Raw genomic sequence first — 17883 nt, 5'->3', positions numbered from 1 at the left:
GGTTCTGTTCAAGTTTTAGCTGCAACTGAAACTCCGTGATCCTACAGCACTTTGTTTACTGAGCAACACGTGAAGAAGACAACAACAACAACAATAACAACAACAAGAGGAGGAGAAAATAAAGCACGTTGACTTCACATGAAGCCAGATGGAGCATGCCAGCATGCTGTAGCAACAGGAAGTGGGGGAGGGGGGAGGGGAGGGGGGGTTCTGTGAGGTGAAGAGCACTTGATTCATTCAGCCGTGGGATTGGACGGATTACCTCTAGCCCGTTAACCCTTCGGTTAGTCCGAGGCGGCGAGCGCGACCGGCCAATCACATTCACAGCTCAGTCAAACGTGTGTTTGAAAAAAAGATGTTCATAAAATCCCAGAATCCTCCTCCTGGGTCGGATCGGGAGTCTTTATCCGCCCATGGACGGAAGGGAAGGTGGGTCTGAACTGAGAGCTGGTAACTCTCTGGTTTTGTTGAAGTTCTGATCCTGCAAAGACTGGACCAGAACCAGAACCAGGACTCAGTCTGTCTAGAGCATTAGCTTTAGCGTTAGCTGCAGGTGCTGATTTGATTACAGAAGTCCATCAACGGTGATCTCCAACCCAATAAATGTCATCGTCAACATCATCTTGTAGCTGCTCCCAGGAGGCCGTCGTGCTCCCATGATCCTCTGGTGACCACCAGGCTTCTGTTCTTCAGGGGCACGGAGGCGATTGCGCTTCTTCTTCGAGTCCGTAGCAATCTCAGATATTGTTCTGCCGGTTGTATCGGGCTACAGGCCGTAGCTGATGTTGTAGGTTCTGCCAGTCTCTCAAAGGAGTTCCAAATCGAAAGCACCTGGACTTGGTTATTTGTCTAGGAAGACGTTTCACCTCTCATCCAGACCTGCCAGGTCTTCTGGACAGGACATCATCTGCAGCTTGTGTGGTCGTCCCCTGGTCCACTTGCAGCCTGTTCAGTGACTTCCATGTTGCCCAACCAAGGTCGTGGCCACTAGCGAGGCTTTCGGTGGGTGTGATTCCTCTGGCCAACCATGTAGGGGCTCTTGTGATGCAGGTTTGCCACTCATCTTCCCAGACAGGGGTCCTTGCTTCTGGCTTGGTGGTCTGGAGGGGCAGGACTGTGGATCGGAGTCGGCGTTGGGGTGCAACGTGGCCATGCAAGGGCTGATGCCGCCTGATGTCTTTCTCCTGCATTCATCTGGAGCGATGACTGATCGTTTGATGTGTGGGGGGGAGATGCCAGCGAGAGCATAAAGGCACAGGATGGGTGTTGTCTTGATGCATCCCATGATGATGGTGTGGTGTGATCGGCTCCATGTTGTAGAAGCACGGTGCCGTGGCAGCTGCACGGACGGTTGGTGGGTCTGCACCACTTGGAGCTCACTAGTCACCCGCAGGATGTTACTGCAGGTGTTGATCTTGGCGTTGGTGTTCTCCAGATGAGTGAACTCCAAGATACTTGGGGTATTTGACTGGCTGGGTATTCACACCTGACAGATGTTGTAGTAGACGGTGTGAGCGTGTCCCTCCCCCGAGTCTCCGCCCATTTCAAACATACAGTCTTTGTGCGTGTGCATCTCCGTCATGGGAACGTCCACGCTGGGGCCGTGATTGGTGTGTGTGCCGTAGGACGGGACGGGCTGCAGGGACACGGGAGGACACGTCAGCAAACATGTTAGTAAACACGTTAAGCAAACAGGTTAGCTGGGTTTTAGAGGAAAACCAATCACTTGATTGACGTAATTATGTTGCTAATGGATTTGCCTATCTCTTCCCTGAGCTTCAGTAGTTTCTATAGTAACAGAGAGTTGTGCTCAAACACAGGTGAATCATTAACATGGCAGCATCAGTCAATAAGTGAGGAGATCAGGGTATCGTCTCCTGAGTCATCGGAAGTGGTTCGATCTGGATCAAACCACAGCGGTTGTAAAAGTCTGTAGAGACTAAAAGCAGCAGCACGACCCATTCATTCAGAGAGAGAGAGAGAGAGAGCTGCAGAGCCACACTGAGACTCAACAGGATTGAGGCTGACAGATCTAATCTGAGGAGGTTCAATGATTTACAGTAATCTGCTGCTGACTGACGGAGCTGCTGCACTGAGCGTGGACGGTCGGACTACAGGCCAAACGTATGGAAGCAACTTCAAGTTTCTGTATGAGCTCTATGGATTTTTTGGCATGTACTTAGTATACAGTACTGCACGATCAGACTTTGCTTTCATTGATATGCAACATTTTGGTAAATGTTAACAAAAGAAGATTTTCAAGTGGAAAAGTTAAAAATAATCCACAGTTTGTATTATTTACTTATTCGCTTGCTCTTTGGATTTTGAGAGTTTGCCCTTACAGAAAAACCACATGAACTTTCACATGTGAAAAATTTTGCACATGTGAAAGATTTTACACGTGGGAATCATGTCATTTGCACATGGGAAACATGTGGTTTTGGCCCAATTGTATGTGAATCGCATGTGAATTCCCATGTGAACCCATTGTTGAACCCACATGTTACCACATGTGGGTTCAAAATGGGTTCACATGTAATTCACATAAAATTGGGCCAAAACCACATGTTTCCCATGTGCAAAATTTTTCACATGTGAAGTTATGTGGTTTTCTGTAAGGGAAAAACCCCAATAAATCTCAACTGTGTGTGTTTATATCTCACCGATGAGTGAAGAAACAGATTTGTACATTGAGGAAAAAAGGATACACTGAAAGAGAAATTGCAAAACGCATAATGGTGACCAACAGAGGAGTTTACTACACCCTGAAGAGACTAGAGGAAACAGGAAGTTATGATGATAGAAAAAGAAGAGGAAGGTGTTGGAACCACCTCTCTCCAATTGAGCTTGTGTGGACAAGTTGGATCGATCAATCAGAAAAGTGCATCCCATGGAAAACGAAAAAACTTAAAGAACAAATGCCTCGTCGTTTTTATCATGATGTTGTTAAAGCCAAAGGAGGTTACTTTGAAGAGAGCAAAGTCTAAGCAAGAAAAACCTAAATACCTGATAATTACAGTAAAAATGTATTCTGATGAGTGACTTTAAGTTAGAATCAGTAGTATACCAATGAAACTATGATTTGTTTTTCTACAAATTTGATGTTGCTTCCAAACTTTTGGCCTGTGGTGAATCTAACGACGGTTGGAGTTGTTAGCTCAGAGTTTCTCTCTTGTGTCCAAACTAGGACTGAGAGACGTTATGAAGTAAATATTTAGCTTTTTACATAAAAGGAGGATAAATCAAAAAGTTGAAGCTCTGACTGAAATTAAAAATCATCATAATTTTTTTCCTCCTCAAGGGAATCTGCCTTGACCTCTTGACCCCAACACCTGTCCATCATCTCTGACCTGTACAGGTGTGTTGCTGTCTGTCACATTTAGGCAGGAAGGTGTGACTGTTTTTACCTTTCCTGTTGCGCTCAGCGGGAAATCTTTCCGACAGAGGTGGGCGATGATTCCGGCCGCCAGGGCGTCACCGAGGACGTTGATCATCGTCCGAAACCTGTCTCTATGGAGACAAAGGAGACGAGGAGTCACTGAGAGACTCCTCATCGTCGGCTCAACACGACAACATAAACACGACACTCTGATATCACTTACAGGATCCAATCAATGGCCACGATGAGTGTGATGTCATCCGGCGGCAATCCCACCGATGTCAGTACGATCACCATGGTAACCAGGCCGGCCTGGGGAATCCCTGCTGCTCCGATGCTGGCCGCCGTCGCTGTGATGCTGCAGACAGATTGACATTAAACTATCGGTTAGCTGTTAGCCATCAGACAGTTGGGAAGCAGCTCAGGGTCTGAAACAGCCCCTGTGTATAAATCACTGTATCGTCTGCATAGAGACGAACGTTACTGTGTGCGATACGTCGGTACCTGCTTTTTTCGGTAACATGAGTCTGGCATTTAACCTCTTGACCAAATCGATAACTTTTGGGCTATCATAGGTCAACGGAAGAAGATGCCCTTGACCTAAGGTTTCAGCCTTTAGGCTAAACAAAACAAAACAATCATCAACTTTCCAACAGACCAAATTGCTTCTAGGCAGGATATGGAACCCATGAAGCAGAGCATCAGTTCACACATTCCTTCAGTTCAGAGAAAGCACACACACAAAGAAGAACATAAGATAATACAAGATATTTAAGCAAGAAAGTAAAGGTGGATAATATACTACACTGTATATACAACTTTACCCTCAGTGGGCAGTGTCGAGTCCTGTCGGGTGCGAGTCTGAGCACCCATGTGGTCTCGGTATGGCTACAGTAGAACTCGACTCACGGTCCGTTTGTTATGTTAACGCAGCCGGACCTCGAGCCTCCAACTGCTCGGTGTGCGCCACAAGTTTGAGCTCATGTAAAAATGACGCACCACTTGTCTTTCTCAGTCAGTCATCATGGCAGTGTGCGATTTGTGTAAAAAACAGATGCATCAAGATGGGTCGCTGGTTAACTTACATTCATTTATAAGTTAACCAGCGATTAAACTTCTTCTAAATGAATGTGTTGCTCCAGCCACAGACTGTAGCCATACAGGCTCCAGCGCTCTCCTTGGGTCAGTCCGAGTTCTCAAATTTTGTGCAGGTACAAGAAAGTTTGATTTGGAACAGTTTTTTTTTTATATATATATATTTTTTGGGGGGCTTTTTTCACCTTTAATGGACAGTATAGTCAAGAGAGAGACAGGACAAGGAAGGCAGAGAGAGGGGTCACCTGAGTCGGGATTGGATACGGGATAGCCTCTGAATACGGTGCACCTCCTCTACCAACTGAGCTAAACGACGCCCCGACAGTTGGAATTGAATTCGTATCATGGAAATACATTGTGGAAAGCCTAGTGTCAAAATGTTCGCCTTTCAACAGCTGTCGAAATCTTATTATTTATCTTGAATTTCATCATTGACCCTTCATCATATCCTCAAACGTCTCAGAGTGCGTCCGTGTTGATTTACCTGATGGTGACCAGCTGACCAAAGTCCAGCTCGTAGTCGTTGACCTGAGCGATAAAGATGGCCGCCACCGCCTCGTACAGCGCCGTGCCGTCCATGTTGATGGTGGCGCCCACAGGGAGGACGAAGCGGGCGATCTGCCGGTCCACGTGACAGTTCTCCAACAGACACTTCATGGTGATGGGCAGCGTGGCCGAGCTGAGGACACACACACACACACACACACACAACACCCCAACGATAAGCACCTGAACACATCGTCGGCCGGAGGAGATCTGGAGAGCTGCGTCGCCTCGCACTCTGACCTGGAGGAGGTTGCCAGGGCGATGACCAGGGCCTGCAGCAGCCCGCGGATGTAGCTGAAGGGGTTCTTCCTGGTGAGGAGTAAGTAGAAGAGAGGGAGGAGGATGAGGCCGTGGACGAAGAGGCCGGCGAGGACGGTGATGCCGTACCAGCCCAGCTTCTTCCCCAGCGTGCTCGGGTCCTGCATGTCCAGGATCTTCCCCGCCACCAGGAAGATGATCCCAAAAGGGAAGTACCTGAGAGGACAGAGGCCAGAGGTCAGAGGTCACGGAGGCAGTGAACTCGCAAGGGTTCAACCTCTGCAGCGGCAACTTCCTGTGAAACTTTCGGACTATCACCAGCAACTTCTCCTTTACTGGAACTTGATGTTGCAGCAGTAGGTTTCTCAGTCATGTTTTTCTAATAGTTTAAGATCCTAATGGGACCAGTAGCTTTCTAATAGTTTAAGATCCTAATGGGACCAGTAGCTTTCTAATGGTTTTAGCTCCTAATGGAACCAGTAGCTTTCTAATGGTATTACATCCTGATGGTGTTCCAATTCCCATTAGACCATTAGGAACTAATGGTTCCCAATGGTCTAATGGGAATTGGAACACCATTAGGTTTTATTCTCAACGGTTCCTAAGGGTTTTACATCCTAATGGTTTTTTCTAATGGTTCCAAATGGTGTTCCAATCAAGGTTATAATAGTATTGGATTTTTAATTATAGTTTAGTTATTTTTAGTTTTGACTTCTTTTTCTCTAATTCAGTTAGTTTTAATTAGTTTTTAGAGCGGGTTTGCTAGTTTTAGTTACTTTTAATTTTTTTCTAAACGCTTAGTTTTTGTTTAGTTTTTATTAGTTTTAGTATTAGTTCTAGTTTTTTCATACTTTGGGTTATTTGTTAGTTGAAGGATTCAAAAAGATCAGAGCAAGTATTGTGTAATAAAACTCAAAAGATACCATTTAACAAATGTGTTCAGTTACTGCAGTTTTTTTTTGACATACCAGTGCAGTAAAGTAACAATAGGCTTACAGTAGCCTACCTCGCATGTTGTATTGTATTTAACATAAAGTAGCATAAAGTGAACACAGCAAATGTTTTGGACATTTAAAGTGCACTTTTATCTGGTAGTGCACAGAGACGAAAACGAAGGGAATTTTATCTATAATTTCAGTACGTTTTAGTTAGTTTTGTAAACACACAATACAGTTTCAGTTAGTTGTCGTTTTTTCATTTGATTATAGTTTTTATTTATTTCAGTTAACGAAAATGTTTTTTCAATTATAGTTTTCGTCATTTCGTTCGTTTTCGTTAACGATAATAACCTTGGTTCCAATTCCCATTCTTATGGTATTTTACTGGATTTTTCAGCAGGGATCACAATTTTACACCTCACAATTCACCCTTGTGGAATAATAGATACGTATGTTCTGACCAATTGTAAATCATCGTTTTTGCGGACCTGGTTGGATAAAGGAATTTGGGCTGTATCACATCTAATGGATGATCATAGTAATCTCCTAACTCACGAGAACCTTTGTGTTAAATACAACCTTCAGTGCTCAACTAAAGAGTACGATAAAGTAATTCAAGCCATTCCAACTCCCTTTAAAACAATGACTCAACAACTGCTGGTGCATTCAAATGTTTCGGAAATGAGATCACTCTGTGTAGAAATATGTTATACACGATTACAGTGTTGTGGAGGCAAGAAAGGAAGCGATATTAATCTTATACAATCCCTCATAAAGAAAAGAATATAATAAAGATGTCACCTTTAAGATACTAAATTATATTTTTCCATCGAACCACTTCTTACATACAAGATTTAACTGGAACAATAATTTGTGTGGTTTTTGCGAGAGGGACTTTGAAACGGTGGAACATATTTTTCTTTGAATGCGAGCATGTTATAGAAATCTTTTCAAAGCTGGTTGTTAACCAAACAAATGGCCCATAATAACAGCAGTGAGACGAGTCGTCTTCAGTGACTCACCAAACAGCAGCGTTGATGATCTTCATGACGCATTCATTGATGCATTGACAAACATTGACGAGCGGAGCTCCTCGTTCGCCCATCCTGCCCAGCAACAGACCTGCACACACACACACACACATACACACACACACACACACACACACACACACATTATTTAACAATTTATTTTCTACTCTATATGTAATTACTGTAAACATTGTTGGTTATGGCCTTTCTCTGGTTTAGTTTTACATTTATGTTTGTTTTTTCCTATATTGTAAGAATGCTGGGTAGTTTAAGGGTTATGCTTCTTCTTTTCAGTCACTACCTTGTTGATAGTGTTTGTAGTGTTGATAGTTGTTGTATTATATGATGACTGACTGAATAAAGAATTTCATCATCATCATCATCATCATCATCATCATGGCAACGTCTCTAAATCTGATAGAAACCAAATCACCCCAAACCCTGATGACATCAATGTTATTTATAAATATTGTGCTAATATAGTGCTAAACTCTTATTTATACATTTATTCATACTAATTTCTTTTGTTTTGTTATTTGGGGTTGGAGAGGAACAATGTCTTGAGGTCAAGTGACTGAGCACACCAATGAGACTGCTTGGCTGGTTAGCAAATCAGCAGCTTCTGTATTCAAATAATTTGTTCATTGTTTTAGGATCATTAAAAAAATATATATATATTTAAAAAAACACATCAAAGTGTTGCCAGATATTGGAATTTCCAGATGCTCCCTAAACATCTCACAGTGGGTTCACAGACATTAACCAGAAGCCTCACTTCGTCTTTATGGGAGATGTAGGGAGCTTTATAGTTTGTTTTTTTACTGCAAAATATGTCCCAGGGGCCCCGGGGTTTGTCTGGTTTGCCTCTGTTGATGTGGCCCCAGATGTTTAAGCTGCTGTGACTCAGATTGAATTCACAGCTGGAATCAAAGTAAATGTTTAATGTGAACTGACATGAGCCTGATTAAAGGGATAGTTCACCCAAAATTGAAATTTGGACTAAGGGCTGGGAGAAGTTTCAGAGTCCTCCGTGGCTTCTCTGAGTTACAGGGGGTCTCGGCGTAGCAGTGCATGTCCATATGACGGTTGCAAATGGATACCAACTGTCTTGGTAACAAAAAGACACACCAAAAAACATCCAAATACCTCCATGCTGCTCGTATGTAATGTCTGTCTTGTATTGAAGCCCCAAAATGGAAAATTGTCCCGAAAAAAATTAAATAAGTCTATATTTCAAGCTTGTTTGTAGTGGAAGCTTCTCTTCCCAGTTCGTCCAAATTTGACAAACCGGGGAGAGGAGCTTCAAGAAGCTTCCGCTACAAAACAAGCTTGAAATATAGACTTATTAAATTTTTTTCAGGACAATTTCGCATTTCAGTGCTTCAATACAAGACGGACATTACATACCAGCAGCATGGAGGTATTTGGATGTTTTTTGGTGTGTCTTTTTGTTACGAAGACAGTTGGTATCCATTTGCAACCGTCATATGGACATGCACTGCTACGCCGAGACCCCCTGTAACTCAGAGAAGCCACGGAGGACTCTGAAACTTCTCCCAGCCCTTAGTCCACATGAGGGGGAGGAGATAATGAGTTTTTCAATTTTGGGTGAACTATCCCTTTAATTTTTTTTTTTTTTTTTTTTACTGAGGTGTGACTTCCTGCTCACCCATGGTGGCAGAGAAGATGACGATGCCGAGGACGTTCATCTGCTGGCTGCTGCCGGGACTCGTCTTGTACAGGATGTCAGGGGGCGGAGTCAGCTCCAGGTAAACCGTCCGACCTTTGGGGTCGCTCTCGTCGGGGATGACGTAGACGAAGTTTGGCTGGATGGTTCTGGCTGGGACTTTGAGGATGGGGATCAGGTCTGTCTTGTACTGAACAGACATGGTGGGTTATATTAGTCAGGGTGGAGGTGGAGGTGTGGGGGGTGGGGGGTGGGGGGGGTCAGTGTTTGGTTTCATCTCTTACCTGCTGGAACGTGGCCTCGATCAGATTGGATGGAACCATGTTCCTGTGGAGGAAACAGAATCAAAGACTGAAAAACAGGAATTTATAACACTTGAAGGAGAAGTAAGCGGAATATTTGTGTTAATATAAGTCTTAAATAGTTCTATCTTCCGACAGCAATCACTTCTATAGAGTGTTTGGTCTGAAACACGGGTCTGTCAGTCACTCTGCTCTGCTGTGAGCCGAGGAGAAAACTTTCCTTGTATCCTACAACCTTTATCCAATGAGGAGAGAGAACAGCATAAAGGGGCGGTCCTCTCTGTGTGTGCAGCCAAGGGATGCGCCTGAATGTGGTGACGTAGGGACGAGGGCAGAGACTGCTAACTCCATCGGCTGACAGGAAGTTAGACAAAACTACTGGATCGCTTACTTCTGCTTTAATGGTAAAAAAGCATTTAAAACACATAACGTAATAAAGCATTTATAACACTTAACGATAATAAAGGCATTTAATAAACAACACTTAATGTAATTACGCGTTTATAAGGTAAATAAGTGTTTTATAACGTAATTAAGCGTTTATAACACTGCACTGCACAGTTGGAGATGAACAGTGAACAGTCGTCTATAAATCACATAATGTCATAAAGTGTTTATATCACTTTATGTTAAACCAGCCCTAAGTAACTTTTCAACCTTCATAAAATATTTTCATAACTTTTGTGATGATACATCGACTTACAACAAGTTGAATGACACCTCTGTCATGGCCTGAGGGGGTCTGTATCATTATGGTCTGTATCTCTTTCTCTGGCACTAAGCAGCTTTGAGGAGCATGGTAGGAACCCGGCTCTCACTTTACTTTCACTTTCACTTTTGCGAGTCACAACAAGGAGGGAACAGGCAAAACAGCACTTTAGCAATGGATTATGTTTGTGTTTTCACTTTGAAATGATCCACTGGAAACAGAAACTTAGTTTTGATGTCTTCTGTTAATTTTAATGCAAGATATTTACAGGGCTTCACGCTAGTGTTCATGGGAAACGGAGTCTTCCTTCAGGCAAAACACTACCGCTTTGGTCCACAGGCGCCGCCAAACTCAACCAAAACTGAAAGTTCTTTAGTACTGCTTTAAAGCAGATATCAGTGGAATGTTTTTGTTAATATAAGTCCTAAATAGTCCTATTTTCCGTCAGCAATCACTTACATGAAGTATTTCAGCCTAAACACGAGTCTCTCCGTCACTCTGCTCTGCTGTAACCCGAGGAGAAAATTTTCCTTGTGGGATACAAGTGTTATCCAATGAGGAGAGAGAACGGCATGAAGGGCTGTGTGTGCAGCCAAGGGATGCGCGTGAATGTGGTGACGTAGCACGAGGACCAATTGATGCCTGACAAGGGCGGGGGCTGCTAACTCATGGTGCGTTCAAAGAAACTCGTACTTTGTGTTTTTCCTTCCTGTGAAGTCATACCAGTTCGATCTGGTACGAGTTCACGGGTCGGAAGTTACGAGTGGCCGTTATAGGGAACTTTCACAGACAACAGGATGGTAAAAACACGAGCTACGGGTTACCTGGAACGCTACCAAGTCGTAGTTGTGACTTGAAGCTGTAACTTACGGTTTCAAAAGCCTGCCTTGAACGCAGCATTAGCCGAAACGGCCGTGAAGCTGATATCTGCTTTAAGTATTTTTAACACACAATAGTAAAAATCATTTAACACTTAATAGTACTAATACTTAACATAATAACGTGTTTATAACACTTAATGGTAATAAAGTATTAACACTTAACGTAGTTAAAGCAGAAGTAAGCGATCCGGTCGTTTTGGCTAATGCTGCGTTCCAGGCAGGCTTTTGAAACCGTAAATTACAGCTTCAAGTCACGGCTTACGACTTTGTAGCGTCCCAGGTAACCCACTCGTGTTCTTCCGACCTGTTTTACCTGTGAAAGTCACTATAACGGCCACTCGTAACTTCTGACCCGTGAACTCGTACCAGATCGAACTGGTACGACTTCACAGGACGGAAAAACACGAGTTACGAGTTGCCCTGAACGCACCATAACGTCCTCGTCCCTACGTCACCACATTCAGGCGCATCCCTTGGCTGCACACACAGCCCTGCATGCTGTTCTCTCTCCTCATTGGATAAAACTTGTAGGATACAAGGAAAGTTTTCTCCTCGGCTCAGAGCAGAGCAGAGTGACTGACAGACCCGTGTTTCAGACCAAACACTCTATGTAAGTGATTGCTGTCGGAAGATATAACTATTTAAGACTTATATTAACACAAATATATCACTTACTTCTGCTTTAAGTGTTTATAACGCAATTAAGCATTTTTTTAACACTTAATGGTAATGAAGCATTTGTAACACTTATTTATAAATAAATGTTTTATGACACAATTAAGCGTTTATAAGGTAAATAGGTGTTTTGTAACACTTAATGTAATTAAACGTTTATAACACTTAACATAATTAAGCGTTTATAAGGTAAATAGGTGTTTTGTAACACTTAATGTAATTAAACGTTTATAACACTTAACATAATTAAGCGTTTATAAGGTAAATGGGTGTTTATAATGTAATTAAGTGTTAATAACACTGCACTGCACAGTCGTAGATGACCAGTGAACAGTCGTCTATAAATCACAGCGTCAGTAAAACTCTGCGTCGACCTCGGTCTCGTCTGTTTCCAGATCAGCCGACCTTCAGGCAGAGGTCAGAGGTCAACGGGATGATTGATGACCTGCTCGTGAGACCTTCGGTTGTGGGGGCGTGTCCTCTGGACGAGGCACGAGGGCGCGGTCGGCCAACGTGCCGCACTGAGATCATGACATCTGACCGAGTTAATCTGCAGGATTACTAAAAATACTCATCAGCCTCTAACGAGATCACGGTCGTTTGTTCTCCGCCTTTTGTTGACCACCGACGTTCACTCCACAGCTGTCAATCAAACCCGTAGACGCTGCACATCCCTCACTGACGCACAGCGGTGGTTAACGGAGTAAATTTACTTGAACTTGAGTACATATCCAGAGGATTTGTACTTTACTTGAGCATTAGATTTCTTTGGTACTTATTACTCTTACTTGAATACATTTCCAAGACAGTTAATTTCTAGGAAGGCTGAAAAGTACTTGTTACTTTTCTACTTTTTTTTTTCTAAAATCCTATTGGACACAAGCTGTGTTTGTCAAAGAAGGAAACCCTAACCCCTAAAAGCAGCAGCAAAGAGTTACTTCTCAGAAACAAGAGTTAAAAGGTCCTTAAATTCATTTAGAAACAATTAGAGTAATTCATTGATGTGAAAAATAAGAAATTTACTCTTACTCTTACTTTTACTTAAAGGGATAGTTCACCCAAAATTGAAATTTCACTCATTATCTACTCCCCCTCATGTGGACTAAGGGCTGGGAGAAGTTTCAGAGTCCTCCGTGGCTTCTCTGAGTTACAGGGGGTCTCGGCGTAGCAGTGCATGTCCATATAACGGTTGCAAATGGATACCAACTGTCTTCGTAACAAAAAGACACACCAAAAAACATCCAAATACCTCCATAATGCTCGTCTGTAATGTCCCTCTTGTATTGAAGCCCCAATTTGGACAAACCAGGAAGAGGAGCTTCTGCTACAAAACAAGCTTGAAATATAGACTTATTTAATTTTTTTCGGGCCAATTTCGCATTTCGGGGCTTCAATACAAGACGGACATTACATACGAGCAGCGTGGAGGTATTTGGATGTTTTTTTGTGTGTCTTTTTGTTACCAAGACAGTTGGTATCCATTTGCAACTGTCATATGGACATGCACTGCTACGCCGAGACCCCCTGTAACTCAGAGAAGCCACGGAGGACTCTGAAACTTCTCCCAGCCCTTAGTCCACATGAGGGGGAGTGGATAATGAGTGAAATTTCAATTTTGGCTGAACTATCCCTTTAAAGTAAATTTAAAAGCATGTACTTTTGGATACTTAAGTACCTTTAAAAGCAAGTACTTTTTTACTCTTACTCGAGTAACATGTCGACTGAGCTACTTTTACTTGTAACGGAGTAAATTTTGACCAGTAGTATTTGTACTCTTACTCAAGTACTGGGGTGGAGTAGGCTACTCCGTCTCACCTGATGAGGTCGAGCAGGGCGTCGGCCGAGGTCATGACGGGCCCGCCCCCCAGCCGGTGGCTCTCCATCTCCGTGCCGACGCCCGGCTTGATGATGAGGACGAGCAGGATGCCGACCACCACGGCGATGAAGGTGGTCCACAGGTAGTAGGTGACGGTGAGGACGCCCATCCGGCAGCACGCCTTCGACTCCATCGACGACAGCCCCGACATCAAACTGGGGAGGGGGGAGGAGTTAAGTCAGACCAGGTTTAACCTCTTCAGTATTTACATTAAAGAAAAACCAACACGTTCCTTTGGGTGTCTGCAAAAACTCTAAATCTTACCAAGAATATTTGTCTTATTTCTAGTCAAAATGTCATTTCTAGTCAAAACAATCTCATTCTATTTAAAAAAAGACTCATCACATAAAAAGCAGCTTGTTTTTAGACACTTTTTACTTCTTTCAAGCATATTTTCACTTGGAATAAGTAGAAAAATCTGATAGTGGAGCAAGTTTTTCTTTCTTATTACAAGGACAAAAACTTGCTTTCAGTGGCAGATTTTTCTACTTATTTCAAGTGAAAATACGTTTGAAACAAGTGAAAATTATCTAAAAACAAGTTCATTTTTAGGTGATGAGTCTTATTTTAAGTGGAAAGAGATTAGTTTGGACTAGAAATGAGACATTTTGACAATAAATAAGACAAATATTCTTGGAAAGATTTTGAGTTTTTGCAGTGAGGAAGTCATGATACTACTGTTTGCTGTTTGTACTGGACGTCGACCTACCTGGACGTGATGAGAGGGAGGATCAGCATCTTCAACATCCTCATCAGCAGTTCCCCGGGGAACGAGAAGTAGATCTTAGCCTGACGAGAGAAGAGAAGGAACGTCTGAGTGATGACATCATCATCATCATCATCATCATCATCATCATCATCATCAACATCATCATCATCATCCATCGCTGTGAATTGTTATTTCAAACTAAAACAATCTGAGGTTCAGTTCATTTAGCCAGAGTCTAAAACACAAAGTCCCAGGTTTGAATCCAACTTGTCCCACTTTGCTGCAGGTCGTCCTTGTCTCTCTCTCTCTCTTGATTCCCTGTTTAACTCACTGTCCTGTGAGGATGAAGGCTTAACGAGGCCCAAAAACTAAAAACTAAACAAACTGAAAAAATCTCAACAAACTCAAAAAATCTCAACAAACTCAAAAAATCACAACAAACACGTTCCCTTTGGACAGATGAGGACAGATGTCCAACACCCGTCTGTGAGGAGGAAGAAGAGGAGGAGTAGGAGATGAAGATGAGTAGAGAATCTAGTGATTGTAGAATCTGTAATAAAATCACCAGTGAGGTTTCAATTATTATGGTCTGAACTCTGAACCTTTTGAACCTGATCGTCGTGGACATACCTGAACAACCTGAGAATCTGAACGACATGAGAGTCTAAAGAATCTGAAAGACTAAGAACATAAACCAGCTGTGAACCTAAAAACCTAAAAACCTGAGACCCTGAACTAACCGCAAGTCTAAAAAACCTGAACAACCTAAAAATCTAAGAACCCAAACCACCTGCAAACCTGAACCATCTGATAATCTAAGAACCTAAACCTGAGAAGCTGGAGGTTCCTCAGGTGAACCAGTCTGTATTCACACCAGACGTTACTCTGCATGACTCAGGCAGGTGGAAGTAAACACAACAGCAGCAACATGTTTGCTGTTTTGCTGTCTCAGTAATCCCTCCTTCAGTTTTTACGTTTATGGTCTGGCGTTGGAGTGAACCCATTCTTGACCATCAAGTTCAAAGATAAGAATAACTTTACTTTATTATTAAGCCCTAAAGGGAAATTCATACAACTTGTTCTTTCCTGTGCTGCTTTCTCGCTTTTCTTGAAATTTAGCATTTGCCCAAATTGCCACAAAACATTTAATTTCTTTAGCAGACTACAACAAATATTTTTCTCCAGGTTGTCGGTCGGTTGCTTTCTCCTCCTCTTCCCTTCTCGTCTCCACAGACACATCAACTGATGATGTTGTGGTTCGAAGAGAGACCAACCATTATTTGGTTTCCTTGAGAAACGACTTTTCAGGTTCAAAACCTGTTACTTTTTCAGTCCGAACGTGCCGACCGGTTCAAACTTGGGTTTGGGAACCGGAACCAACAGGGAACCAGCTCTGCTAGTGTGAAACCCGTCTGAGTGGAGCAGAGTGAGTTGAGTTTCCTCCATGTTTGTGTTGTTGATCTATATTCAGCTGCTGTTCAACTCGGTTCTCTGAGACGGATCAATTCTTCCTGGAAACACCGTTCACTGAGAAACTGCTCTATTTATAACTATCTCAATCTTATACACACACTGTATACTGTATGTGAAGACATACACTACTATACATACATGATACATATAAACTGATAACTTTAACATTATCTAATTTGAAGACTGATGAATCTTTATCCAAGATTTGGATCCATCTCATTTCAGAGACTCAAAATCAGTCAGATTTTCCAACTAGGCATTGCAACAAAAGTTATTTGCTTTCAAAAGAAACTCAAATTGCAGCACTGCGTATATTTTTCGTCTTCAGCAACAGCCACAAAACAATTTGCCAAACTTCTTCCATGTTTTTTCCTCTCCGACATGTAGCATGAACACTATGATGTCGGAAGCTGGAAATTTCTGACTTAGAGTCGTAGCTATACAATGACATGCAAGTTTTGAAGAGAGTTTACTAATGTAGTTTGTTGGGCTAACTAGCCACGCTAGTTATGTTCACAAAAAAGAAGGCATGGCCAAATGTAAACTCCAGAGGTTGGGAAGTTTAACCCTTGTCTGTCCAGTTTGTTTGAAGAGTCAACGGATGATTAATGAAAAGTATCAACACAAAATTCAAAGAGAAAATCTGTAAACTAGAAAGATACTGACACTGGAAGGAAATAAAGTAAAAAGGTAAATCTGGGGTAGTGTTTTGAAAACAAGCCTATCTTTGACCTCAACCAATCAGGAACCACCAGACCAGAGTAGATTTGATTGTTCAAAGATAGTGGGAGCTTCCACAGAGACATAGAGAAACACTGTGACCAGATAGCTGAGTGGGAAAACACAATTTTGATATTTTGTTTTTAAAACAAATCATGCCTATACCCCAGCTTTAAGTAAAATATAGCCTAGTTTGAGAACACAGATCAATTGAAAACTAGGAAGGAAACAAACAAGTGGGTAAAGCTTTTATAATAAGTATATGCTTTATAAATGAAGAATTCAGTATTTATTAATTGTTAACATTTCCATGTTTCCCACATTCTGTGTCATAAACTGTAAACTGTTTTCTTGTCTGTAACAACATCTATGTCACGTCTGTCCGTCCTGGGTGAGGGATCCCTCCTCTGTTGCTCACCCTGAGGTTTCTCCTGGTTTTCCCTGTTAAAAGGGTTTTCTATGGAGTTTTTCCTCAGTGGATGTGAGGATCTAAGGACAGAGGATGTTGTTACGATGCCATGTAAAGCCTTTGAGACAAACTGTTGGTAAAAAACGGGCTATACAAATAAAATTGCCTTGCCTAATGCTTAACTAATGCTTAATAGTGTAAAGTGTTACCAACAAGTGTTGATGGGAAATTCAAACAATGGGGGAAATATGAAGTAGCTAGATGTAGGCTAATGTAGAGAAAAGTAGCTACAGGAAAGCTGAAGAAGAGACTCAACAGAAGATTTCACAATAAAAGCATCAATGAAGTGCAGCAGGAGCTGAAGAACCAGCATGGAGGTCCAGGTGAGCCCTAAACCAGCATGGGGGTCCAGTCCAGGTGAGCCCCCCTACCCCCTTACCTGTGTGGACAGCTGAGTCCCTCTGAGCATGAAGCCCAGCGTGCAGCCGGTCAGCACGGCGATGACCGACAGCGTCAGCAGCCCGTTCCTCTTGCAGAAGTTCCTGATCGACCTCCCCGCGTCCGCCTTCAGCGTCACCTGCATAAAGCTCCGCAGCCGCTCCCCCATCGACCTGCTGCTGCCCCGCGCGGGCCCCGCCGAGGCCCCGCACGAGCTGCCGATGGAGCGCGCCTCCTCCTCGGGGCCTCCTCCTCCTCCTCCTCCGCCGCCGCCGCCGCTCGGTAACAGGAGCTCCTCCATGCCTCCTCCTTCCTCCGGTCTGGTTGTTGTGTGTGCGGTGTCTGGCAGGATGACAAACCCCGGGGAGCCAGTTCCTCCTCCTCTGGGGGATTAATTAACTCCTCACGGTGCGGCGGCTGGAGGCTCGAGGCTGCATGCGCGACTTACCGGCTCTAAGAGGCTTAGACAGGTGGAATAAACCTCACGCAGGGCCGTTGTATAGGGGAGAAAGGTGATGATCATTCTAGGGGCCCAGCGCCCAGTGGGGCCCATAAAAAACCCCAGTAGTCTAATCTTTGTATGACTGAATTATTCTGCATAAGACCCTGACTAATACTCATATAAGAAATTATAATAGATACGTAGTCTATGAAAAAAAAGTGGAAAAGTTAGGGGGCAGGGGCCCACTTTAGTATACTTTCAGGGGGCCCAGAATTCCTAGCAACGGCCCTGCTCACACGCCTGTGTGCATGATGG

General features: G+C 43.1%; 1 protein-coding gene across 1 annotated transcript; it reads right to left on the bottom strand.

The window, feature by feature from the left end:
* Positions 1–1480: 1480 nt before the first annotated feature.
* LOC310984714 (excitatory amino acid transporter 5-like) lies at positions 1481–17427 on the bottom strand (the record flags this gene model as incomplete). The annotated part of the gene is made up of 11 exons (XM_083970028.1): positions 1481–1636; positions 3408–3510; positions 3603–3737; positions 4959–5153; positions 5261–5494; positions 7239–7338; positions 8917–9124; positions 9219–9261; positions 13317–13532; positions 14087–14166; positions 17128–17427. 11 exons carry the CDS (start codon positions 17425–17427, stop codon positions 1481–1483), a joined length of 1770 nt encoding a protein of 589 aa, XP_083826154.1.
* Positions 17428–17883: the final 456 nt, after the last annotated feature.

The sequence above is a fragment of the Trachurus trachurus genome (assembly GCF_905171665.1).
Source record: "Trachurus trachurus genome assembly, chromosome: 4".
NCBI classification, from domain to species: Eukaryota; Metazoa; Chordata; class Actinopteri; order Carangiformes; family Carangidae; genus Trachurus; species Trachurus trachurus.
Note: the sequence above shows the minus strand (reverse complement) of the source record. Positions and strands in the feature narration are given on the sequence as shown.